Below are 27730 nucleotides of genomic sequence, written 5' to 3'. Positions count from 1 at the left end.
TGGGAGGGGGAAGGGGAGTTTGGAGAGAGAGAAAGAGAAATCTGATCAGCACCATCTTTGGATCAATGGAGGAGTCTTAGTGCATAGGGATAAACCTAAATATCTCATCCTTCCATCGATTAGATCAGGAGATATGTCCAATATCAAGTTGCCAGCTAAAAGGGAGAGGAACCTCAAGCTATATTTAACTGTAATATCTGATGTAAACCTCAACAGTAGTGTAGAATCTCTATGTGCAAGGTGCCAGTAGTGCTCCATGTATATATACACCATCAACATCATAAGAAACCCTATTTTTTAGTAATGTATCAACTAGGGTTTTACACCCAAGCAAAACAGCATAGGCTGCTGAGAACCACAACAAGGCAAGCCTTGATGAGACTCCCAAAATGAAGGATTTGAAGCAAGTTACTGATTGTTCAGCGCTCTGATACCGTGTGACAAGTTCAGACCTAGAACAACCAACAATGGATACTAGGAGAAGAAGAGAAGAGAGAACTGAGAGAGAAAGAGTGAAGAAGAGAATAGGTAGAGAAGCTAGAGCTACCGACTGGAGGGAATAGGGTTATCTCCAATAGGTAGTAAGTAGTAACAGTGTATTATATAACCAAAAAGAATATAAGAATTACAAGTATGATCCCCCTAACTAACATAACACATATAAGACCCAAACCAGCAAGAATGTTACAAAAAACACCGTCGCGGTACTAGTATTAATCTTTTAACACTACTCAATTTTCTTTTTTCTTCTTATTTTCTAATCTGTTATATCAGCTTCTTTATTGATTATGTCAATTGATTTGGCTTCTCTTTTTTTTGGTAAATAAGTATATTACCGAACCCCAGGGGGGGGCAGGGAAAGCTGAAGAACCAAAGTACAAGAAGGAAGAATAGAAAATAACCGGGGGGGGGAGGGGGGGTTCCTCCAGCCTACACAGAGGAGGAGGACCGCAAAAGGGCATTATCAAGGCCCCAAAAAGTCCAAATATGTCTATTCCTAGGGGAGTCCGAGAAGGGCCTCTCTTATCTGAGTTGCAGATCTGGTTTTTTTATTTAACATTAGAGCTTCCTAAAATTTCAAATTCTGGTTTATATTTCAAAAGACATCTTCAATCTAGAGTCTGAAATGGTTCTTGGGTTCTGCTTGGTGCAATGATAAAAGCTTGTGTTGTCAGAATAAAGATGGAGGTTTGAGCCTGACGGCAGCCACTTTGCAAAAAATGCCCAAGGTTAGGATTTACCTTTCCCTGGAACCTGTGCAATTGGACTTGCACCTTTTTTACTGGTCTTTAGTTTCAGAGAGTTTCCAAAACATTCATTTTTATTGCATCATTTGGGAATGGGGAAAGTGAGATTCCAGCCTGCTAAAGAAAGGGCGATTGTGGAATGGCCCCTACCACTTCCTTGGTAAGGCTCAACTTTGATGGAAGTGGCTTTGGAAACCCAGGGCCAGCAGATTGGGGGGGTGTATTTAGAGATCATGATGGTAAAATTCTTGTGGTATTCTCAGGTACTATTGGTAGGGCAGATTCTAAATTTCTAATTGTGCAGAAATTCAAGAAGTAATTGGGGAATTTAAGAATCTTCTCAAACCAGCCACGGATACATCTGGTGATCGAAGGAGATTCGTCTTCAGTTATCAAATGTTTCTTGAAGGAAGAGCAAGTTCCATGGAGGCTGGCAAATCTAATTAGAAGGCCAGAATCCTATGTAACCATGGGAGTATCTCATTCTCATGGAGATCAAAATTGACCAATTCCTTAGCAAATGTACTGTTCAAGATTGGGGTGGATAGACAGCATATATCTATATAGGGTTATGTCCAATAGTATGAAATGAGATCTCCATATGTTTTTTCTTCTGTTTTGTACATGGCCCACAACATGGGGGTTTATAACAGTGCATGCATATATGTATATATGTATACCTCTTTTCTGGCCTTTTGCCCAACAAAATTTCATTTCATTTAAAAATAAGTTTCAGAAATTGATCCAGATTTCTGCTGATGGTCATCCCTATTCATTGATCTGAAACCTATTTTGTGAGTTGAACCTTATATGTACCAGGGAGAAGAGAAAATAAAATTGCAATTGCTCAATGGTCTATTGTCCACAGGAAAAACATAATTTTATGTACATAAATGGATATTCCGTTTGACGAGTTTTTAATATAGACATGTCAAAATCAGACTTGGGACCCATGTGTAGAGACATCAATGAGATCAATGATGGCCCAGCCCTTCCTATATAGCTCGTGGTTAAAAGTCAGATGGCTTAGTTCTTTATTTTATTGCATTACTCTACCAGAACTAAGAGCATGATTATTCTGATGGAATGACAACAAAAGCATGTGGAGCCATAAACGTTTTGTTTTTTGGTTTAGGTGAAAATATTTAAAGTTATCCTGCATTGATTTCCTTTTTCTAATTTAAGCAAACCAAATACAGGATATAGTTTAAGCATGTCCATAGTGGAGGTTAGGATTTGATTGGGGACAGACAGTCGAGACTAAATTTATTTTAATTCCTATACAAACTAAATATAGAATAGTGTTTAAACATCCTGACAATAGAGGGTAGCATGGGAACATGGAATTAGCAAAGATTAAAATGGTGGACCCAGTGCACGACGACCTTAGGTGTTGGAGGAGCACTGAGGTGACAAGGGCGTGCTGTTGCCTTGGAACCAAGAAAGAGCCTTGATGCTTAGGCGGCGCCTTGATAACTATGATAAATGGTATTAGAAAAATTCAAAGTAGACAGAACCATCCAAACTGAGAATTTCACTTTGCAAAGGGAACAGGCTCCTATGAAGGTGAGATAGTGATCCATCGTTTGAGTGAGAGTTATCATTTATTTTTTATCTATTCATTGCATAAGCTCTTGTATTGATCTTTTATTGGGTCATGCCATTATAATCATTTCTGGATTTGGAAGCCTGTCTTTAAGCCTTGTGATATCTTTGTTTTCTCAACAGGAAAGAAAATATAACCATCTCTCTTTTTACTTTCATTTCTATGAGCTCACCGTGTAGTTCTTTATTTTCTCCCCCTTTTTCCTGCTTTCTTTCTAGGGATTGAGCACCACTTTTCTAGCAATATCGTTTATAACCTTCTGTTATTTCTCATCTAAATGACAATTTTTTTACAGAATTACCACAGTTCTTGTTTAATGGGGGATACTGTCGTGATGGAAAAATTATTGGGATCACTCAACCTCGTCGTGTTGCTGCTGTCACTGTTGCAAAACGTGTAGCAGAGGAATGTGGTGTTGAGTTGGGTCAGAAGGTTGGGTACTCGATAAGGTTTGAGGATGTGACTTCCAGCTCAACGAGGATCAAATACATGACAGATGGCCTGCTATTGAGGTAAAACTTGAACTTGTTTTTTTATAGGACTTTTGCTAGACCTTATGATGCAGTTGCATTAGACATTAATCCCGTATGGCATAGGAGGTCCACAAGGTGCTGGTGGCAGTTCAATGGGCTGAAATTGGCATTTGGGTAGTAGTTATATTATAGGTTGGGCCTTTATTTTTTTGAGTTTCATTGTAATGGGCCTAATTTATAGACCCATAAAATGGGGGTGAAGTTAGTATACGCGATTAGTAGTTAAGTGTTGAGGTAGATCAGAATACTGAATAAGTTTTTAAGAGTTCTTTTTGGGCTGAAATTAACATTTGGGTTTATTTACTTCGTGAGCGTGTGAGAGTGATTAGGAGTGTCTTGTTGATGTATAAATTTTTTTTGGTGGATAAAAAAATATATTACCAAATGAGGAAAAGAGAGAGGGAGGGGGGCAATATACAAGGGGAAAGCAAAGAGAGAGGGGGGGGGGAGAAAAACGCCCCAAACCAACTAAGAAAGGGAGTGGAGCCGTAAAAGAGCACTATCTAAACCCCAGGAAACAACAATATGCCTGTTCCTTAGGGAGTCACAAAAGGCCTTATGGGGGAGAAGAGTCAACTTAGAGGAAACATTCAAAGAGATGGCTTTCCAAATTTGATCATAAGACCAAGAATTGGAGGTCCATCTCCTAAGGTTCCTCTCCATCCAGATGTGGTACAGGACAGCGCCGAACACAAGCTTACCAACAGTGTCGCATATAGAACATCCAGGGAAGGTCATGACCATCTAGAGCTATTCTCTAGCGAAGGGGAGGGGTCTCCTGCTGCGACGCCAAATAGAAGAAAGGGCTTTTTGCCAGATGGTAGAAGAAAATGGGCAAGCAAAGAAAAGGTGGTCATTGTCTTCAGAACCGTTCCAACAGAGGATGCAAGAAGGGGAGATTGGAATTCTACGGTGAAGGAGGAAGGCTTGGGTGGGGAGGCAAAGGTTTAGGGTTCTCCAGGCTAAGAAGCTATGGCGAAGGAGACTGGGATTCTACGGTGAAGGAGGAAGGCTTGGATGGGGAGGCAAAGGTTTAGGGTTCTCCAGACTAAGAAGCTATGGCTAGGGGTGTGACCTTTGAATCAGACTAGCTTGTTGATGTATACATTGACGCTGCCCTTTCCCTAACAGTTTGAGCTTTTGGGTAGACGGTAGTGAACATGGTATCAGAGCAGGGGGGTCAAGTGTTCGACTCCTGGGAAGTGCATCGGAAGAGTCACATGAGCTCCATGTGCAAGGACCATGGGATTTTGGCCCGCATGTGCGGGGGTGGGTTTCTGTATACATTGATGCTGCCCTTCCCTAACAGTTCGAGCTTTTAGGTGAAATGGTAGCAATTAGCGAACAAGTCTTTTTATGCTTATTTTAATAGAAATAAGCTTTAGGTTGGGTTATGTATTTGTTGGGCTTTCGATCCAATGTGTTTTCATTGTAACGGGCCACTTTAATGGGCCTATAATATTGGTAGAAGCTAGGCCTACGGAATTAGTTGAGTAAGTGTCTTTATTTTTTTATTTTATTTGTTATTAAGTATTTTAGTTATGCTGGATTAGGATTCCTATTAGTCAGGTCCTGTTTTGAGTCAGTTTCCTTCATTATTTTAGTTTCCTAGTCAGTATGTGTTACCTTATTAGTTAAGGATTGATTTAGGCCTTTCCTTTCAAGGGTTTGAGTCTTCTATATAGTTTGTAAGAAGATCCAGCCTTGTACACTAATTTTATTAATGAAGATGGGTTTTTTGCTGCTCTTTTCTGTGGGACTCAAAATCTTGTTGTGTGATTCCACTACTTTATTAGTGAGACTCCAATACTGCTGGTGGGATTCCAGCAAGGCTAGGTGAGAAGCCTAGTCATATCCTCCTATTCTATTCTTCTTCTCTTCTGTAATCCTTCCATCAGTTCCAAGTGAGTAACGACTTTTCTTTCATTCGTTTCTTTTAGTTGCTGAATCTGATACTAGTTAATGGTCTGAAATTGTTATCCACTTGTTTAAACTTCCATTAATGTTCTGGTTCTGATCTTTGCATAAAACCCAGTTTTCCTTCCAAGTTTTTTTCCCCCTTAATTTCTATTGCAACAAGGAATTCTTTGAGACTCAAATTTTAACCACTGGAATTCAAATCTGATTTCACCTTAAGCTTTCGGTTTCTGTTCTAAAGTTCTGCTACTGTTTTGTACTTAAAAATCCAATATTTACACTGATTTCCAGAAATCCTTTTCTCACTAGGATTTTCTGTATTCTTCAGTTTCGTGTCTGATCTTTCAGATCTGATTTCTGTTTGCATATATAGTTTCAAGCCACTGTTTATCCATCAAATCAGTTCATAATTATTGTTGTTTAAAGTTCCTGAATACAGTTTGGATATCTAATTTGAGTTCTGTTTCTAGAATCCTACCCCCAATAGGACTATCCCAAAACTTCAGAGCTGTCCATCAGATTTGATCCAGAATTTGGGAAGTTATTCTTCTCCATTATTCTGATCTTCGACCAGAATATTAGTCCAGACTGATTCTTGGATTTATTGTTGTTCATTTTCTTCTGAAATTTGATTTCCAAATCTGTCACAGCAATTCTGGTTTAATCTGAGTTTCTCAAGCCTAGTTCCTTAGGCTTCTAGTTCTAGAAACTCATCAGAGAACTGCATTGTAGGGAGTGGTCTAGGAGTGAACCTTGAAGAATTGTAGTTGGAGCTGTTTGTTAACTTGAAGCTTTGCCGTTGAGGACTAATCCAATGTTTGATCTATGCAGGGAAGCACTATTGGATCCATTACTTTCTAAGTATTCAGTTATCATTGTTGATGAGGCTCATGAGAGAACTGTCCATACTGATGTGTTACTAGGATTATTAAAAAATGTACAAAAAGTGAGGTCACAAACCACAAGTCAACATGCTAACTTTGAAAAGGTGAAAGTTAACCATGGAACAAGTCTGAAAAAAGAAAATGATGCTCAGAACCTCAGTTTTCTGAAGTCATGCCAGGGTACAACACTACCTCCACTGAAATTAATCATAATGTCTGCAAGTTTGGACGCAAAAGGTTTCTCTGAATACTTCGGGGATGCAAGAGCTGTTCATGTCCAAGGCCGACCATACCCTATAGATATACTTTATACCCATTACGCTGAGCCAGATTTCCTTGATGCAACCTTGATTACTATTTTTCAGGTAATTTACATTACACCGTTATGTTTTTCATATTTTACTTTCTTAGTATGGCATTTATATTTGGGCTTTATGACTTTGAAACTGGCTTAGTTGAGTAACGCTTAGTAAGTTACCATCAGCATTTAATAGATTCCAAAACAATTTTTTTTTAAATAATTTTGGTCTGGTGCTGAATTTATTTTATTAATTTTGATATGATTACAAGAAATTGTACTTCAATATGCTAGCATCTGGCCTTGTTTCTTGAGTCTGTAGTCGAGTTTCCTTATTGGGTTTTGCATCTTGAACCTAGTTTGACCTTTTTTTAATGAAAAAAGAGTATCTCGAGTTTTCTACAGAAGTTTTAGGCCTTGTGTTGCAAAATTTAATTGTAATGATCTTTTTATTAAAATATATGATTATCATAGCTCTATTCTTTTGTAGATTCATTTGGAGGAGGGCCCTGGCGTTATACTTGTATTCTTAACTGGACAAGAAGAGATTGAATCTGTGGAGAGACTTATCCGAGAGAGAGTTCAACAATTACCGGAAGACACTCAGAAGCTTTTGACTTGTCCTATATTTTCATCTCTTCCCTCAGAGCAGCAAATGCAAGTTTTCAGACCGGCACCCTCTGGGTTTCGTAAGGTAGCTGTAATGATATATGTTAATTTTTCTTTAATAGTCTGAACATGTACCAAGAGGCATAGAGATATATTTATTTTTTCCTTGGCTATGCTTTAGATTTTTTATGGTTTTGTGGTTTATGGAAAAAAAGGGGGGGGGGGGGGTATTGAATGATGTAATGCAAATGGGTGGATTAATGTGACCTAGCTGTCTTACCTGCACCCACCAGAAGCCTGGTGCATTTTTTCTATTAACAGGGATACATATGTATGCAACCAATGAGATCGTCTGAGCCAAAAATTGGCTTTTGATGAAAACATGGATTTGTCCTTCCACGGTTGCTATCTGGAAATACAATTGTCCTTACCAATTGATAAGATGTTCCTAGCTATATTATTTCAAACATTTTTTTCCAGCTCCAGCCATTTAATCAGCCTTATACTTGGCCTGTTATGTTGATCTGAGCAAAGTTTTCTATAGAGCCATGCAACATTAGTTCTCAGGTTATAAAGTCCTCTCAGCCATAGACAAAATTTCCCCCTTTGAGAGGGGAAATTATAATTCGTGTGTCCATGGTTAATCCATTCATATGCTCAAATATTGCTTGCTACAAAATTTCAAATTCATGTGGATATCCTTGTGGGATCATATGAAGGGGATATGATTATTCCATATATATTTTTTTTAACCCGAACTTACCTGGGACCCGGGCCAGCCCCCAGAATTTTATTTAAATTCAATTAAAGAATTAAAGAATACACGGGGGGGACATGCCGCCTTACCCCAACCCAAGGAGCAAACCACTCATGGACTCTCAAGAGCTATACCAAACCCGAACAAAGAAGACAGCCACAAAAATTAATTTCTGAAAACAGGCAGTCCCGCCTTGTCCTCCCTCAGTAACACCTGAAAAGCACCCAGAGGCATAAAGCCTTGCTGGAATGTAGTTGAAGCCCTGGAGTCACAGGTGTGATTGGCTAACCAATCAGCCGCCCTGTTATTTTCCCGAAAAGCAAAGGAAACATAGGCCTAGGTAGAAGGGACCAAAGCCAATATTTCCTGGAACCAATGCCAACCTTTCCAGAGGTTACACCTCTTATGGTTAACCATTCTGACAGTAGAAGCTGAATCCGAGTTAACCACCACATCAAGGAGCCCCAGGTCCAGGAACAAGATCAAGCCATCCCTCAAGGCCCGAAGTTCGGCAACCGAGTTAGTGCAGACACCATAGAAATTAGAGAAGGCCGCCAAAACCATACCATCCGGGTCTCTAATGACCCCTCCTCCTCCTCCATAGCCTGGATTACCCCTGCTGGCACCGTCCACATTAAGCTTTACGGAGGCAAACGGTGGGCACCAATAAACAGGAAGAGGGCGTTTCAGCTTTGGTGATGGAGGTACAAGGCCAAAACACTGCAGAATTAGCCTGTCCCTCAAGGACCCTATCCGACCCACCCTTGAGGGAAGATTGATTTCTTTCACCCAGGCTTTTATTTTTTCAATTATTGAACCAGCAGTGCGCCTACTTTCTCCGTGCCTTCTATTGTTCCTCTCCTTCCGTAATTCCCAAACAATCAAAGAGGGTAGAACTCCTGTGATATAAGCGCTGAGGTTGCTACAACTAGCCAAGTTCTGCCAGAGTGAGATTCGACTTCTGACATCCTGTGCGACAGAAGGCATGTCAAACAGACGAGTGAAGTAACCCCACACCTTAGAAGCCGTGCTGCCAAACACCAGACAGTGGTCAGTTGTCTCTCTCCGAGGGCTTCCACAACAAGTACATTTAGACGCAAGGGGTATGCCGATCGACATCAAAGTCTCATCCGTGGGGATTTTACCATTAAGGAGGTGCCAAGAGAAGAAAGCCACTTTCAGCGGAATAGCTTGGTTCCATAGCCACTTTGCATAGGGGATCACCGGTGCAACACTCCGAACCTCGTTCCAGGCCGACTTGGTTGTAAAGGAGCCATCACTAGTAGGGGACCACACTAGAACATCCTTTCTATCAGAAAGAGCAAATTCTCCATTCAAGATGCGATCTCTAACAGCAGCTGAATCGATGAGATCTAATATATCCTGCCTCCAAATGCCGTCTGCCCCCAGTGCATCTTTCACACTCAACTCCGTATCAATCTGAAGGCCATTGTCAACATAGTCCAAGAGAGTGCCAGCCCCTGACCAGTTATCAAGCCAGAATGAGACATTGCCAGAGCCAAGCAGCCATCGAGATCTATCTAGCAGCAGCCCCTTAAAGACCAGAGCATTACACCAACCTTTTTAACCCTGTGCCATGTGAACCAGCCAGGGAAACATGTAGGTGTCTAAAGAATTTAGCCCTGAAGAACGTGCTCCATAATGATTGATCAAATAGGACCCTCCACAGACCCTTGAGTCTGAGAGAAATACCAACATCCTCCAAGAGTTTGATCCCCAGGCCCCCTTCATCAAAGGGCCTACAGACCTTCCTCCAACACACACCTAGTGCCTGTGTTTTCCCCACTCCGAGTTTCCCCACAGGAAATCTGCAAATATCCCATATAACCGTCAAGTGACTACCTTTGGCGGGTCCAACGTTGCAGGAACATGGATGGGGATAGAAGAGAGGACGTGTTTCAAGAGTGTAACCCATCCCCCAGAAGAGAGAAGCCTTCCCTTCCAGCCTGCCATTTTGTTTCTTATTTTTTTCACAATATCATCAAAGAAACAAATCTTGAGCCTTCCATATATAATCAGTTAATTAATTGGGATAAGTCTGAGTTGTTGGTGTTGTTGTTGTTGTTATATAATCAGTTAATTAATTCAATGAATTACTTGTTATCGTAACAGTTTGGACCGAATCAGTCTCATAACCAACAACTATTCAACCATCTGGTTCTTTAAAGAACCTGGTGATTCAAGCAAGTGACCTGGAACTGCAGTAAAAGCTATAATAATGATTACATGATAAAAAAATAAAAAAAACAAAGACATTATTATAATGACTGGCACATGTCACTGTGCCTCATGATTTTGCTTTTCTTCAATTCTTGTATTTGTACTCTTCAGGTCATTTGTGGATTGCCCTTTTCCATTATTCCATGTGTTTTCTTTCCTTTTTGTTTATTCATTTGGGGGAAAAAACTGTGCGACTTTGAAAGGGTTACGTAATTTGCTTTTACAACTTGGATGTAGATTGTAGGTTGCAGCGAGTTTCTTGCTGTACATTTATGTTTATAAAATTGTTTGTAATTTAACAAATAAAGAACCCTTGAAGAAGGATATAATCCACGTAGCTGGATAGAGCTTTCAACACGAGTCGAAGGTTCTCGTTGCTGAAATTTCTTGTTGTATTAGGGATTACTGTGGCCAGTCTTTTTACCTTTTTGATGTATTGTCTTTCCACTTGTGACATCATTTTGTATTACCAGTTAATATGTTTTGTCAATGTGTAGGTCATATTGGCAACAAATATAGCTGAAACATCAGTCACTATTCATAGAATTAAATATGTTATAGACCCTGGATTCATGAAAGCGCGTAGTTACAACCCACTTACAGGGATAGAGTCATTGATTGTAATTCCAACTTCGAAAGCTCAAGCTCTTCAGAGGAGGTATACCTGCTAGATCATATGCTCATTTCTTGTGCTCATGAAGACAATCTTAATGGATGTTGGAAAGTTGGAGTCATAGCTCCCTCAACAATATATTCAATATTGTAGGAGAAATTTGTATGATTATTTAAAGACTGGTATTGCACTCTGGATCTCTCTTGGCCAATACCAATCCAGATCAGTATGGATTGGATGATCTAGTGAGCAAAATCCTGATACTGCTACTGGCTCAGTCTTTCAACCCTACATGATAGATCAGTTTGGTCCCACCTGATACCAATGCAGATTGGACAATCTGACCGATCTTTAAACCCATTTGGAATTGATTGGTAAATGATTAGTAAACCTATCAATTTCAACATTCACTTAATAAACATGGGCGGAATAAATGTATTAGCCTTGTTTTGCAACCTAAAATTTTCAATCTCAAAACATGAATCTCACAAGGAATGACTACTGAATATAAAAAAATGCAGTAATCATTCATAAACTGTTCTTTTTTTTTTTGGGGGGGGTTGGGTGGGTTGGGTTTGTGGAGATTCAAATTATCTATGTACTGGTAAAAAGGATTCAGGCAATTCTTCAATCAATATTGCAAAGCTGTTCATGAATAATGCATTTCCATCCATTTGCTCCATCTTTGGCCAAACTGCATCCTGATCATTACTGTATAAAACCCTTGTTTGTATGCCTTTTGCATAATCTAACTTATACACAAAACCTAGAATTTCACTTCATCTTGAGTCAATTGTCTCATTTGCAGTGAGCACACCATCTCTCCCCCAACCCCCAAAGCCTTCTTTTGAAATAATCCTTGTGGAGGGAAATGATCCCATCCAAAGCCCCCTCGAATTCTCAAGCACCTTGGAGCTAATCTTATAAAGTTATAGGATGAGTCCATAAGGTTTATTTGGCTTATAGTCCTTTCAACTTTTTTATCCTCTCCTTTGGAAACAGAGAAGTATAGGTGGCATTGCCCCCTTGATTCCAAATATCTATCTTTGTTGAGTTCCCGGAATACCATCATAATGTCCAACTTGATGATGCTTGAACAATGCTCAAGGAATGCAAAGTTAAACCCATCCATTCTCAAAGATTTATCCCCTTAACATCCAAAGCGTTTTTGAATTCTTTCCAGCAAGGGATGTTACAACCAATCTATAAATCTTCACCAATGAAATTCAGCTCCAGTCCAACAATTAGGATGAGAAGGAATTCCTTTTTAAATATACTTTCCTAGTAAAATTCACCGTGCATCGGCAAATTGCATCTCTATCTTTGACAATGATGTCTTTGACATGAAGTCTACTAGGAGTTGACCTTTTGCTTTGCATTGATTTGTTATGGCAGAATATGGTGTTATTATCACCTTTATCTAATGAATCAAGTGCTTTTGCTCAAAACTGTCCAATCAATCAGTCAAACTGATGCAATTTGTACCCTGACAAAGACCAGACAATTTGGACTCGCAAGATGGATGGATGGATGGTTAGAGCAATGAGATTGGGTGGGTCACCTCTGGCAAACTCTCTCTCTCTCTTCTCCTCCCCCCCTTTATTGGAGAAACAGGAGGTAGTTGGGTGGAGACTAGGGAGGGTGCAACTGGGGAGGGAGAAGCAGTCTCATCTATATCTGGTCCTCTTAACTCTTTTTTTAGGACCTTGGTTTTCTAGTTAAAAACCATTGAGATCCTTTGTCTTCATTCCATAAAAAAGCACAGCAGTTTTGACAAATAATTCTGATAAACACATTCACATAGAAATATACACATACAATTGCATACATTTACATTTGTTTAGCAGTATTGTCATATTTGTCTGTTTAATGCAGTGGCCGTGCAGGGCGTGAAGGACCTGGGAAGTGCTTCCGGCTTTACCCAGAGAGTGAATTTAGTAAGCTTAGGGATTCGACTGTGCCAGAGATCAAGCGATGCAACCTTTCAAATGTCATATTACAGCTAAAAGCTTTGGGTGTTGATGATATTATAGAGTTTGATTTCATGGAAAAACCATCAAGGTGTGTAGGGGAACTTGAACCTTGCATTGGTTTGACCTCCAGTGCAAATGATCTTCTTGTAATTTTATTGATTTCTAAGCATATTATATTTTCACCAGATTTATATTGGATTTGTGAGTGAGCCTGCTTTTGGTAAAAATAACCCCTTTCTAATCCTTACTAACAAAGCAGTCATTAATGCTTAAATTTTTTTTAGGGGTGGGCCAACTATAAGATACTGAACATACTGGGCTTTAGATGAAGTAGAAGTTATTAGGATATTTGTGTCTTGTCTTGACGAGGACCTGATTCTTTCTTTATTTTGTTACTTATTTAAGTATATTACTATAAATAGAACGTGAAGGGGCAAGAAGAGAGAGGGTGGACCTCGGCGCAACAGTAAGGTTGCTCCATTGTGACCTAGTGGTTGCAGGTTTTAGAGTCGTGGAAACAGCCTCTCTGAGAAGTGGGGGTAAGGCTGTGTACATTATGACCCTTCCCAGACCCCACAGTGGCGGGAGCCTCGTGCACAGGGTACGACTTTAAAGAAGGGGCCAGAAGCCCCAACTATAACCCGGGGAAACTACTCACAAACTCAATAAGGTTATAGAAGAACCAAAAACCACAGAGGTGTTTAAAACCAATACACATGCGCATGCATGCACACAAAACTCTTTCTCTAATTAAGTCCCTGGAGTGAAGATCCGTCAAATAGATAGTCTAATTTCTAGAGGTTGAAGATCAAAAGAGAAGGAAATCTCTAGCTTTCTAGATGACTCTCGAGATCATTAATCTCATGCCCAAAGATTCTGCCACTCGTTTCTCTCTGAATTCGATAACATACGACAACGTGAAGCATACTCCATAACAGATGCTTTCTATTCTTGAAAGCCCTTATGTGCCAACCAGTGAAGATATTGACTACCCTTCCAAAGTGTTTAATGAACTCCAAAAGAGAGAAGAATTCAGAGAATACCTTCGTTGCAAAACATAACGAATAAAAAATGGTTAAGGAGTTCCCATCATGCTGGTGAAGGAATCTATCTTTGATGAGTTCCATTCCTAAATGGATGCAATGGTCCAGTGTAAGACTCTTGCCAGAACCAACCATGCAAAAAAGAAGGCAATCTTAGTAGGCACTGGGGATTACAATATTAGTTTTAGCCATCTAAGAAAGACGAAAAAACATCTTTTGCTTCTTCCAATTGGTTGGTTAGATTAAGTTGTATCCAAGTGTCTTTGATTTTTATCATGAGATAATGTATTACTTATTTACATATTAATTTCTTGAACCCTTATGTTCACTATGTTTATATCTTTACTGTCTGGTAGCTTATTGTCCACTTCAACTAAATAGTCTAAATTTTGCTGTTCCTTCAAGGTTTTTCCTGTTTGGAAGTTGAATTATTTATTTGTTAGCTTTATTTGAATCTTCTACAATACTGAACAGGATGGCTATTGTCAAATCTCTGGAGCAGTTATTCTTGCTTGGTGCTCTTACTGATGATTATAAATTGTCAAACCCGATTGGGCATCAAATGTCCCGGTTGCCCTTGGACCCTATTTATTCCAGAGCTCTGATCTTAGCAAGTGACTTCAATTGCTTAGAAGAAATGTTGATAACTGTTGCTATGCTTTCAGTGGAATCCATTTTTTATGCTCCTCGTGATAAGTTAGAAGAGTTATGTGCCATTTGTTAAGAGTACTTAGTTTCAGGGGTATATTTGTACTTAGACACTTACTTATGTATTTTATGTGCTATTTGTATTAGGCTAAGGGCCTAAGTGTAATTAGATATTCTTCTCAATATAAGGCTGTTTGTCTCAAGTTGAGAGACACAACAGATTACACCAAATCGTGTTTGAACTTTGCCTCCCTTGGAGCTTTTCTTTTCTCTTCTCTTTCTCCTCTAAAACCTAACATGGTATCAGAGCACTTTCTTCCTGGAGTTTGAAGGTTGTGTGGAAGGCTGGAGTGAGCTGCAATCTCCTTGTTCTTGCTGGTTTGCGAAGGAAACCTTGGGGTATCTTCACCAAGCTTCTCCTTCCTTGTTTGACAACCAAATAGGGAGCAACCAGATGCTCTAGAATTGTTTCGAAGTCTTCTTCCTTATCATTTGATCCTCTCAAGTCTGTTGGTAGCATCAGAGGAGAGAATCTGAGTTTCGGCCAGACAGTTTTTCTCCCAGTTCCACCAGGGCCGATCTCTTGGAGTGATCCAGCTCTTAGTTTGAGCTTTGTTTGCTGCTTTCTTTGGGCCATACAGCATCATTTTTGGGTAAGGAAGACTTACCCTTGTCGCTCCACTGCTGTTTGCTGCTTCGTTTGGGTTTTACAAGCCTTTTTTTAGTTTTTCTGGTCTCTGTTTTTGCCTGTTTTTACTGCTGTGTTCAAGGAGCAGTGGCTGTGGTTGAAATACTGTTGTTTGGACTTATTAAACATTTGATTTGAGTTAAATATGGGTGACAAAAATGAGGAAACAGCCTTGCCTTTGTCTGTAGACCCACTTGCTGCATCATCCTCTGTCCCTTCATATGATAACCCCAATGTGCAGCTTCCCATTGTCAAGTTGGACAATACCAATTACCTAGATTGGTCTCGATCCATGAAACTGATCCTTAGGTGTATGGGAAAGATGGGGTACATAAATGGCAGCATCAAGGCACCTCTTCCTTCCGATCAAGGGTATTCCAAATGGGACAATGAGAACTCTCTGGTGATGGCTTGGCTTCTTTTCTCAATGAAGCCTGAGATTGGACAGAGGTTTATGGGTAAAGAGACTGCCAAAGATATTTGGAACAGTGTAGCCCGTATCTTTGATCGTGTTGGAGACTCTACAAAGGTGTACCAACTTCTCCAACAGATTGTTAGCCTACGCCAGGGTGATAGAAGCATCTCTGACTACTATTGTCTTGTTGTGGGCCTGTGGGAGGAGTATGATCACTATAGAGATCTTCAGTTGTGTCCTGATGATGAAGTCAAGGTACACAGGTTGTTTGAGAAGGAGAGGGTACTATTTCTTCTTGGTGGCCTGAATCTTGAATTTGAGCCTCTAAGGGTACAAATCCTTGGCCGACCTAGTCTTTCCTCACTGGAGGAGGTGTGTGGATATCTACAGAGTGAGGAAACCCGTAGGGGTGCCATGGAAACTAGTATCAACACCACTGTTGAGCGCTCTGCTCTTGTTTCTTCCATCCCTTAGGACTCCACTAAGGGAGCAGATAAGGGGGCTGCTAAGGGGTCTTCGAAGAGCCGATTCTTATGTGACCATTGTGGTAAAACTAGACATACGAAGGACTTCTGTTGGGATCTCCATGGGAAGCCCCCACCTGGTTCCACTGGGGGACTGAAGGGACAGCGGAAGAAGGGGCCTAAGGCTCATGTTGGGGTCATTGAAGCTGATTCATCCTCTCTTTCCCCAGCTGACATTGCTGCCTTTCGCCGGGTTGTAGCCCACCTGGACAGTTCACTTGCAGCTCCTCCTTCTACTGCACTACAGGCGTCTTCCTCCTCCGGCATCACACCTTGGGTTATTGACTCGGGCGCCACGGATCATATGACTGGTAGGTCCCAGCTGTATAATTCCTACTCTGTTTGTTCTGGGAAAGATAAGGTAAAAATTGCCGATGGTACATTCTCTTCCATCTCTGGTAAGGGAGATATCTAGGTTACACCTTGCTTACCCCTGAAGTCTGTTTTTCATGTTCCCAACTTTGATACTAACCTTCTTTCCGTTAGCCAATTGACTAAATCTTTGAACTGTTTTGTCACCTTCTTTCCTACCCATTGTCTTTTTCAGGATTTGGTGACAAGGAAGGTAATTGGCAGTGGTCATGAAGCTGATGGCTTATATGTTTTGGAGACTGGTGCTTCCTCTGTTGTACAACCTCAATCCTATGTTTGTGGGCTAGAAGGTGGACATACTCAAGAGGATATTTTGTTTTGGCATCGTCGGTTGGGACACCCTTCTTTTTCTGTCATGAGGAAACAATTACCTCACTTGTTTACTTCCTTTCCAGTCTCTCATGTTTTTCATTGTGAACCTTGTCTATTTGCCAAAAGTTGTAAAACAGTTTATACATCCAATGGTAATAGATCTACTTCACCTTTTCATCTTATACATACTGATGTTTGGGGGCCTTCCCCTGTTACCTCTTTGCGTGGCTTCCGCTACTTTGTCTCTTTTATTGATGATTATTCTCGGGTTAAATGGGTGTACTTGTTGAAACATAAAAGTGATGTCCATGTTGCATTTACAAATTTCTATGAGTTAGTGTATACACAATTTCAAACCCAGATCCAAATTGTTCGTTCTGACAAAGTAGGAGAGTATATGTATAGTGGTTTGGAAACCTTTTTTTCTAACCATGGCATTATTCATCAGGTGGTCTGTGTTGATACCCCACAACAAAATGGGGTGGCTGAAAGAAAAAATCGCCACCTTCTTGAAGTAGCTAAGTCCCTTTGGTTTACCATGCATGTTCCCAAAACTTTTTGGTCTGATACACTACTCACTGCTGTCTTTCTTATTAATCGCATGCCGTCTAGTGTCTTACAATTTCAAGTTCCTCTTGATGTCCTACCTTCACGGTCTTCTTCATTCTCTCTCCCTCCAAAGGTGTTTGGTTGTATTTGTTATGTACATGTTAGCAAATCTGCCCGAACTAAATTGGATCCTAAGGCTCTAAAGTGCATCTTTCTCGGGTATTCCTCCACCTCCAAAGGATATAAATGTTATCATCCTCCTACTCGTCGGTGGCTTCTCTCCAAAAATGTCCGTTTCTTTGAAACCATACCTTTTTTTCAGTCACCTCTTCAGGGGGAGTGTTCATCGCTTGGTGGTGGTATTGCAGGTGAAGAGGTTCCCGAGTCTGTCTCACTTCCTATCTCCTATCCTGTTCCTATTTCACCTTTTCAGATTGAGACAGGTATACCTTCTTCTACTCCTATATCCTCAGACTTGGACCTTTCTATTGCCCACCGCAAGGGAACTCGGGCATGTACTAATCCCTTGCCAAGTTTGTTTCCTATGATTCTATTTCCCTTACAGGTACAGCCTTCTCTGTGGCTTTCTCCTCCATATCTATTCCTAAGAATCTAGCAGAGGCTATGGTAGATCCAAAATGGAGAGAAGCACTGAACACAGAGATGTTGGTACTTGAGAAGAATCATACTTGGGACCTTGTTGAGCTCCCTAAAGGGAGAGTCCCTGTTGGGTGCAGATGGGTATTCACAGTCAAGTTCAAGTCTGATGGTACCGTGGAGAGATATAAGGCAAGACTTGTCACTAAGGGTTATACACAGGTGTATGGCATTGACTTTCAGGAAACCTTTGCTCCAGTGGCCAAGCACAACTCCATCCGGGTACTTCTCTCAATGGCAACAAATCTTGATTGGCCTTTGTACCAACTGGATGTGAAGAATGCATTCTTACATGGTGACCTAGAAGAAGAAGTGTATATGCATCCTCCTCCTGGGTTCAAACATACTGGTGACAGTGGGAAAGTGTGTCATCTTAGGAAGGCTCTTTATGAACTCAAACAGTCTCCTAAGGCTTGGTTTGAGAGATTTAGACAAGCTCTCCTGCAAAACGGATATACTCAAAGTCAAGCTGATCACACATTGTTTATACAAAGGAAGGACAGCACTATTACGGCTCTCATTGTTTATGTTGATGACATTGTGGTCACGGGAAACAGTGAAGCCGAAATCTCAAAGCTTAAACTTTACTTGTCTCGACAGTTTGAGATCAAGGACCTCGGTCCATTGAAGTATTTCCTGGGGATTGAGTTTTCTAGATCCAAGCAAGGGATCAATGTTTGTCAAAGGAAGTTTGTTCTTGATCTTCTTACAGAGACAGGCTACTTGGGATGTAAACCAGTCTCCTCCCCCATTGAGTAGAATCACAGACTAGGGGAAGATTGTGGTGAACCACTTGTAGATGCTGAAAAATACCAAAGATTAGTAGGCAAGCTAATCTACCTTTCCCTCACCAGACCTGACATTACCTATGCTGTGGGAGTGGTGAGTCAGTTTATGCATGCACTCAAGGTGGGACATCTTGATGCAGTTTACAGGATCCTCAGGTACTTGAAGTCATGTCCTGGAAAGGGTCTTCTCTTTTCTAGGAATGGTCACTTGAGAATTGAAGTATATACAGATGCAGATTGGGCCGGGTCTATTTCTGATAGAAGGTCCACCTCCGGCTACTGTACATTTGTTGGGGGAAACTTAGTCACCTGGAGAAGCAAGAAGCAACCTGTGGTAGCTAGGTCAAGTGGTGAAGCAGAATTTAGGGCCATGGCTCATGGTGTGTGTGAAATCTTGTGGTTGAAGAAGCTTGTCCAAGAATTGGGGTTTGAGACGACAGAACCTATGAGTCTATACTGTGACAACAAGGCAGCCATAAGTATTGCACATAATCCGGTCCAACATGACCGGACAAAGCATGTTGAGGTTGACAGGCACTTCATCAAGGAGAAGATAGAGTCTAAGACTATTTGTACCCCTTTTGTGAAGACAAGTGAACAAGTGGCAGACATATTCACCAAAGGACTTGGTTCTCATCACTTCAGTTTTATGTTAGACAAGCTGGGTATGTATGACATATACCACCCAGCTTGAGGGGGAGTGTTAAGAGTACTTAGTTTTAGGGGTATATTTGTACTTAGACACTTACTTATGTATGTTATGTGCTATTTGTATTAGGCTAAGGGCCTGAGTGTAATTAGATATTCTTCTCAATATAAGGCTGTTTGTCTCAAGTTGAGAGACACAACAGATTACACCAAATCGTGTTTGAACTTTGCCTCCCTTGGAGCTTTTCTTCTCTCTTCTCTTTCTCCTCTAAAACCTAACACCATTGACTCAATTCACCGTTAAATGCATGTTTTCTTTTTTATCAATTGAAAGTATGTTCTTAATAGGTTCTCAGGTGCGTCTTCTTATGAGTGATGATTATCTACTTATCTTTCCCCCCACCATTAGATTCTCGAAGGAGATATACTCTTACTCAGCCTTTAGAACCTCAGTGGAGCCAAAACTTTGAAAGTTCCCGGAGCCATCCATCCTTCTTCACAATATGATTGATAGTTCCTGTAGAGAGCTTATACTTTCAGTCTCTAACTCGCGTGCAATGATTCCAATCTCTGGAGAAAGAATTAAGCATCCAACCACTAAGGTTCACATGGCCTGTCTTCTTAAGGTTACCTTGCCATATTATTTCTTCAAATGGTTAGTTTTATCAGTTCTGTCGTGTACCTAGATTTGCTAGAAGTTTAAACATAATTACCTGAAATAAAAAAAGGAAGAAATATAATTTCTTTGATTGATAAAGGGCTGAATGCCTGCATCTGAAGAGGTTAAAAATGAACTTTCTGGTTGGGGATTTGGATTCGTAGGCAATTCCTGGGGCTCTTTAACCTTTGTGATAAAGTCCATTTTTCCTGTGAAAATTGCTCTATTCCTACTTCTAATTCAATCTCAATTCTAAAGTAATATTTTATTAGTAGAATTACAGGTATGGTAATATTTCTCCTCTGTTGGCAGGCAAGAGCTGCATGGAAAAGGTTTTCAAGCTTAGAGGGGGACCATCTCACCTTGGTGAATGTATATCGTGCTTCTACTGAGACTTTGGGAAAAACCAAAGTTGCAAACAACAGAGAAAAAGCAACTGAGAAGGGATTGAGAAAATGTTGCCAGGAAAATTTCATTAATTACCGTTCCTTGCTCCATGCTTTAGACATTCACAGGTTGGCATCATGTTCTTGTGTGCTAAAGAATCTGAATATCCCGTTCACTTCTGTTGTTGTTTCTGCCTTTTTTGGGTTTTCTAAAGTACCTAATATGTGAGTAAGGGTGGTTAAAGTGTGAACACCATTACCAGTGAAGGGACTAAAGGTTGGTTGTTGCAGATGAATCTCAAACAGTGATTCTGCGGGTTTAGACACTAAGTGCAGGTGTCAACTCCTACAGCAGGCCCATTTGTCCATTGGACTCTCTCTCTCTCGTGCACACACGCTTGCACATGTGCTTGCTCATTGGCTCACTTAGAGCCCTCAAAATTCCTTGTTCAATAAAATTTGAGTTTAATTCTTAAAATGTTGAACTGCTTTGGGACATCTAGTACCAGGTGCACTTTGAAGGTGTCATTTCCTGTGTGTGCATATTCGTTTTGAGATTGTTCACTAACAATTTTTGTGCTCATTAAAGTGGGAGAATATGTAGGTTTGTGCGTACACGTCACCTTTAGTCTCTGCTCACCTGTTCCTTCCAAATTAAAATAGAGGGAGGGTAACACCATAGTATATGATGGATCCCACTAATTGATCTTACATCCCCAGACCTGTCTAAATGTTCCTTGATACTAATATTTTCTCTTTTAGACATGAATTCTTGCTCATTTATATGCTCTTTTGCAGTCAAATACGAGGTCATGTTGAACAAATGAGTCTTCGCATTGCTTCTTGTGGAGATGACATGCTTCAGTTCCGTAGATGCCTTGCTGCTTCATTTTTCCTCAATGCAGCATTGAAGCAGCCTGATGGATCATACAGGTATAGAACCACCATGGTATGGTGTGGGACTTTTATTTATTTTTTTGGCCAGTGATTCATGATTTCATGCAAAATTCTTTGCCAGTAGAAATTGTATTAGTTTCTCAAAAAGTGTTCATGGCATTCCAATTTCCTCAGAATCTTTCGAAAGTTGTATCTCCTCCAAATCCGATAACTCAATGTTTTCATGCCTTTCTTTGTATATTCTCAGGGCTTTGGCAAGTAGTCAGCTAGTGCAAATCCATCCTTCTTCAATGTTATTCCGGATGAAGCCAGAGTGCATAATTTTCAATGAACTGGTTCAAACAAATCATAATTACATCCGCAACGTTACAAGAATTGACCCATTATGGTTACCTGAATTGGCTCCTCAATACTATGCTACACAGAACTAGGACTGGTTGTTCAAATTCTTACAGGTATGTGTCACTCCATCACCGAGGTATTCATGTGCCAACATAAAATGAAAGTGAGAAAAACCAGTGTGTCAAATCTGAATTATAAATGCCAGTGTCTTGGTTCAAGCTGTTGGCTAACATAAAATGAAAGTGAGAAAAACCAAGTGCTTTGAAAGAGCAATACTTCATACACAATGATCTGTAGTGGGGCTGTGGTTTATCTCCTATGTTAAAAATTGACTATGTTAGATAGTCCTCAATACTTGACTAGTTCACTTTCTCAGAGCCATTGTCACTGTTCTGAGTCTTCTCATCTTCTGACATTTTAATATTAACCACTAACTAGTATATGACATGTGGGATGTTTAGCCCATAATTAGCCCATATTTCATATGAGCATTTTGACAAAACCTGATCTCAATAACCAGAACCTGTGAAGAAAAGAGAAGAGAAGAGAAGAGAGGAGAAGGAGAGCCTCCCAGACAAGATCCCAAGACAAACCCCCTCTAGGAAACAATAGTTAATAGGAAGCATAAGAACCCTTCAAACGATGGAAATAATCCAATGAGCAGTTTGGGAGTAATTTAGAAAAGGTTTGAAAGAAAACCTCCCAGACAAGATCCCAAGACAAACTCCCTCTAGGAAACAATAGTTAATAGGAAGGATAAGAATCCTTCAAAAGATGGGAATGATCCGATAAGCGATTTGGGAGTAATTTAGAAAACAATGATCTCATGGGTGGACATCTCAGGAACAGTGAAACTGAAATTAAACCCAATCCGATCCACAGATTGGTCTGAAATTTGGATCAGACCTTTGATTCAATAATCTAAATCTAACACCCCAAAGTAATTAAACAATCCAAAGGCTGGACAAATATTAATTTGAAAACTTAATTCAGGAATATTAATTTGATGTGTCCTCTAAGCTCAGCTGCATCTGCCAGAGACCCTCCACGGACAACACTAAGAACAGGCATATTTTGGTTTTTTGGGGCCTTGATTCTGCCCTCTTGCGGTCAGCCACCTCTGCGTAGGCAGGCTGCCTGCTTCCCCCCCCCCCCTGTGTAGGCTGGTTGTCGGCCTAGTGGGCTTCTTTGTTCTTGCCCCTCTCCCCCCTTTGTATATTGATTCTTTGTTCTCTTTTCCCTGCCCCCCCCCCCCCTGGGGTTCGGTAATATATTTATTTACCAAAAAAAAAACAAACAGACAATCAGAAGCAGCCCAAACCCAGATAGAGTCGATCTCCTGGGTTTGGCGCTGGCCTGATGTCTAGCCCCTGTGGTTATAAAAGATGGGAGGCTGAAAACAGTGAAAAAAAGGGGACCTGCAAGGTGGTTAATGAGGGGATCTAAGAGATTTCAATAACTGAAATAATATATCCACTATGTATCCCAGATCCCTGAATATAAACAGAATGGAAACAGAGAACTCAAATCAGATCAGAGTAGCGTATTGATTGAATATCACACCCAACCTGGAAGTCCAGAAAACAGAATAATAAACAGCAAGAACAAACTCAGGTTTCCCACCCTTTGAACCAGAACAAAATCCCTGTCTGGGGTTGGTTTCTCACCACTGAATCTTTCAGAATTTGCAAATCAAACAAACTTTCAATTGCATAAATCGTCCGGAGCATCTGCTCTTACATTTTTTAAATAGAAAGCAAAACAATTGAAATCCTAATCAAACTACTTATTTAAGTTGCTGAAGGAAACTACTATTTCGGATAATCAATTTGGCTTTATGCCAGGTAGATCCACGTTGGAAGCTATATTCTTACTCAGGAGACTCATGGAAAGGTATACAGAAGGCAAGAAGGATCTTCATATGGTCTTTATTGACCTAGAAAAAGCCTATGATAGAGTCCCTAGAGAGCTAATCTGGCACATTCTAGAGAAGAGAGGATGTCATGTAAATACGTGGACATAATTAAAGATATGTATGATGGCGTGGTGACTAATGTACGATCTGTTGGGGGGGGGGGGGTAGTGAGTTCCCAATTACGCTTGGGCTACATCAAGGATCAACCTTAAGACCTTATTTGTTTGCACTTATCTTGGATGATTTAACTAGAGACATACAAGATGAGATTCCTTGGTGTATGCTCTTTGCTGATGATATTGTGTTGGTGGATGAGACAAAAGCAAGGATTAATGCCAAGTTGGAGTAATGGAGATCTACCTTGTAATCAAAAGGTCTTAAGATAAGTAGAAAAAAGATGGAGTAAATGGTGTGCAATTTTAGCCACACTATGACGGTTAATGAGGTGGTCAATATTGCTGATAAAGAGGTAACCTCAAAGTGATTATTTTAGATATCTAGGCTCTATCATAAATGAAGAAGGCAATATAGAGAATGATGTTTCCTAAAGGAGTAAAATATGATGGATGAAGTGGAGAAGTGCAATTGACATAGTGTGTGATTGGCTTATTCCTTTAGAACTCCTGTGTGGTACGGAACGTTGGGCAGTTAAGAAGTGGCATGTAGATAAACTAAGTGTGGTGGAGATGAGGATGTTGAAATAGATGTGTGGCAAGACTAGGAAGGATAAAGTAACGAATGACCATGTTAGAGCTGAGTTGGGAGTAGCCCCTATACATGAGAAGCTACGAGAGAACCGTTTGAGATGGCATGGTCATGTTCAGCAGAGGCCTTGGGATGCACCAGTACAGAAATTCAGATTGAAGGATCTAAAAGAGGCATGCCTAAAATGACCCTAGGAGAAGTAGTGAGGAAAGACATGCATAGTTTAGGCCTTGTCTCAAGTATGGCCTTGAACAGAGCTGATTGGAGGGCAACGATCCATGTAGCCGACCCCATTTAGGTAGGATATCCCTGAGTTTTTGTCGATGTTGTGCTCTTTTCTTTTTACCAGTATGGTTAATTGTTTTTGACTTTGCAAGGATCCATGTAGCCGACCCCATTTAGTTGGGATAAGGCTGAGTTGTTGTTGTCTGCCAATGGATCTTGAATCTATCCACTTGTCAAAATGTGAAATAATCATGTCCACATGGCAGAAAAATAGCCAGCATTTAGGTTCGCACAGATGTTGTGTAGTAACCATTTTATTTTTAATATTTTTTTTAGGCATGCTTTTTAGTACCACATTGCATTTGATCATGATATCCTTTCATTATATTCCTGTAGTAAACATTATCCCATAATAAGGCCATACGTTGAGACTAGTAAACAGTCAGCAAGATTTGGTTCAGACTAGACATGGTTGAAGTGGTTAACAATCAGCTAAAATCCTATAAAGCTTTTAATACAAGCGTAGAACCTACATATCATGTCAATGATTACAATGACTATTCTCAATTTATCACTACTGATTGCAATATCTATGTTGGTTCTTTTTGTATATGGTTTAGTAATTGTGTTGTAGGATCTTTGTAGGGGTGGTACTGCTCTTTTATTGAGAGTATGAGGGGGTTTTCTGCATGTCTTGTATAGGGTTCTTGAGGACTCTGGCTTTTTATATAGCTCCTGAGTTTACAAGCAGCTTGTTTTTTTATCAATCACGTTTCAAGTACTTTTTAGTAGTTGGAAGAATATATGTTGCCGGTGGAGGATGCAGAAAAGGAATTAAAGATTTGATCCAAATTGAAACATCTTCTTCCAGGAGATTTTGGGTTTGCACTGCCCCATGTACAAATTTGATGTCAAAGCCAATTTTCTTCGTTGAGAAAGAGAGAAGAGCATGAAATTGAGACACAAAACAATGCAAATGAACCTGAAAGGTGATGAAACCTGGTAAGAACTCGGAAGTGAAGTGAAGGTCAAAAGGGAATCGATAAGGATACTATGTTTTGCAGGAGCGAGACATCACATAGCTATAAAGGTAGCTGAAGATGACTGAAGGTGGACATGGAAGAGAAGTGAAGGTCAAAAGTGAATCGATAAGGGTACTATGTTTTGAAGGAGCGAGACATCACATAGCTATAAAGGTGACTGAAGATGGACATGGAAGAGAAGTGATGGTCAAAAGTGAATCGATAAGGGTACTATGTTTTGAAGGAGCGAGACATCACATAGCTATAAAGGTAGCTGAAGATGACCGATAGGTGGACATGCAGAACATAGGGGGAAAAAAAAACTCTGCATTACAGAGCTTCAAACACTCCCTAGAAAGAGATTTAGTAAACAATTTTAAAAAACTTTTTTTGGTGGATAAAAAAATTGCTATCAAATTGCAGGAAATTATCTGTATAATTTGACCAGGTTTTTCAGTGTACGTTTCACCAGATATAAGATTCCATGTTGAACTTGTATTTAGATCCATTACAGATAATTAAGGCTTTGTAAAAATCTCTTAAGAGAGAGTTTGTTTTCAAACTTGTCTTCACCTAAAGAATATGAGCTACGTTAATGCCACAAGCAAATTTCCTAACAAGTTGGTTCAAGCTTGTCTTCACAACCAATTTATACTATCCCTAATACCATATCTCAGAATAACTCTTGCCATTTTGGGAAACAATTCGATCTTAAATGATGGAACTAATTAAGAGATGGAATGATAATCCCATCAACACACTCTTCCCTTCTGAAGTTCTCGAATCTATAATTAAAATTTCCAAGGTATAGAGAGAGATTGGAGCCCGGGCCAGTCACCTTGAAATAAAGGAGAGTGGAAACGGTTCAAAAATTAAGTTAATAACAGTTTTGCCCCCTCTCTTCTTGCCTTTGTAGTTTGTACTGAACTAAGGAACAAAAGATACGTGAAAACTGAAAACTGAAAAGTCGAAGGGAGTGGGTGAGGGCACAAGTAGGAGACAAAAATGACATTGCTTTTAATCCTTTCATGTAAGAGGTTTTCTTATTGATACCCTAACACCGCGTTTGGTTGCGTAAATCTGTGGGAGCATGTATTGATTATGAATGGGGATCTTTAAATGGACTTTCTGTGGATTCGTATTTCAAAAAAATAAACTGTTTGTTACCTTGACTCTGTGACGTGAATCTCTCTGAAAAATTGTTTGGTTACTCTGATTCTGTGACCTGATTCTTCCTGAAAAACTGTTTAGTTACCCTGAGTCTATTATGTGGATTCATCCTGAATTTATCTAAAAATTGGTTACCCTGATTCTGTCAATTGCCAAATCTTAAATTTAAAAGTACAAGGCACTTTAACCAATAATTAAAAAATAATGTCATTACCATATTAATGTTCCCAAATAATTAATCATATTCAATTACCACCCAACCTAAGGCAATCTGATGAATTATAAACACCTTTTTTGTAGCATTTCATTCTCCAATGAAATTTGATTAATTTGTAAACAAGGGTTTCAATCATATGGGAAAAGGTTGGGAAGACACATCATAAAAACGTTGATTTCTGTCTTATTTCCTTCGTTGAACCAAACACTAATATGTTGTCCCTGATATTTAATCTTTCACACACAAATTTGTAGCCTTACCTTTTTGGCCCTTTTGGTATGTCACAATTTCTTTCTAACAAGGTAATAATGTCATTTCATATATATATTCAAAAATTTTGCATGATTAACACATTTTGATAATGATATAATAATATGTCACTTTTTAACTTATTTTTGAAAATCCTTTTGCGGATAAGACATGGGACAATTAAAAGAAGGTGTCAATTTCTAATTACACCTGTAGAGATGTCTTTCAAACGTTCCTCTAATAATGTATGAATAAAAGGTATAAAAATAAAAAATTCCAAACAAATGCTTCTATGTGATTATTGTGTTTTGACACAGGAGTATGCAAAAGGACCGTTCAACCCCTAGTGAAATCGAAAATCACATCCAAACAAATGCCTCTATGTGCACTCTCATTGGCCCTCCACTGGTGCGGGAGCTACATAATCGGTAAACTTTCTCTTGGCCTTATATAAAATCTATTAAAAACAGCATGACTCGCTGGTAACCAGGATTGACTCGTTTGACTCGCCAGGGTTTGAGGAGGGTGAGTCGAGTTAGAATGCCGAAATATTTCATGGAAATTTTTCGAATCAGTTGTAACACGCATGGTACGCAATGGAGACTGTCACAGTCTCACGGAC

At 39.9% G+C, this 27730-nt stretch overlaps 1 protein-coding gene across 1 annotated transcript in view; it reads left to right on the top strand.

The window, feature by feature from the left end:
• The window catches only part of LOC122648836 (pre-mRNA-splicing factor ATP-dependent RNA helicase DEAH10-like), a 45220-nt gene that overhangs the window by 8529 nt on the left and 8961 nt on the right, over window positions 1-27730 (top strand). The window contains exons 3-11 of the mRNA XM_043842104.1: window positions 3149-3365; window positions 6135-6552; window positions 6976-7179; window positions 10590-10750; window positions 12581-12766; window positions 14196-14427; window positions 20293-20495; window positions 21165-21299; window positions 21511-21718. Of these exons, the coding sequence (XP_043698039.1) occupies window positions 3149-3365; window positions 6135-6552; window positions 6976-7179; window positions 10590-10750; window positions 12581-12766; window positions 14196-14427; window positions 20293-20495; window positions 21165-21299; window positions 21511-21694 (1940 nt within the window). The 3' untranslated portion in view covers window positions 21695-21718. The remainder of the gene's footprint in view (window positions 1-3148; window positions 3366-6134; window positions 6553-6975; window positions 7180-10589; window positions 10751-12580; window positions 12767-14195; window positions 14428-20292; window positions 20496-21164; window positions 21300-21510; window positions 21719-27730) is intronic.

This window comes from Telopea speciosissima, chromosome 1 (genome assembly GCF_018873765.1).
Source record: "Telopea speciosissima isolate NSW1024214 ecotype Mountain lineage chromosome 1, Tspe_v1, whole genome shotgun sequence".
In the NCBI taxonomy this organism is placed as follows: Eukaryota; Viridiplantae; Streptophyta; class Magnoliopsida; order Proteales; family Proteaceae; genus Telopea; species Telopea speciosissima.
Note: the sequence above shows the minus strand (reverse complement) of the source record. Positions and strands in the feature narration are given on the sequence as shown.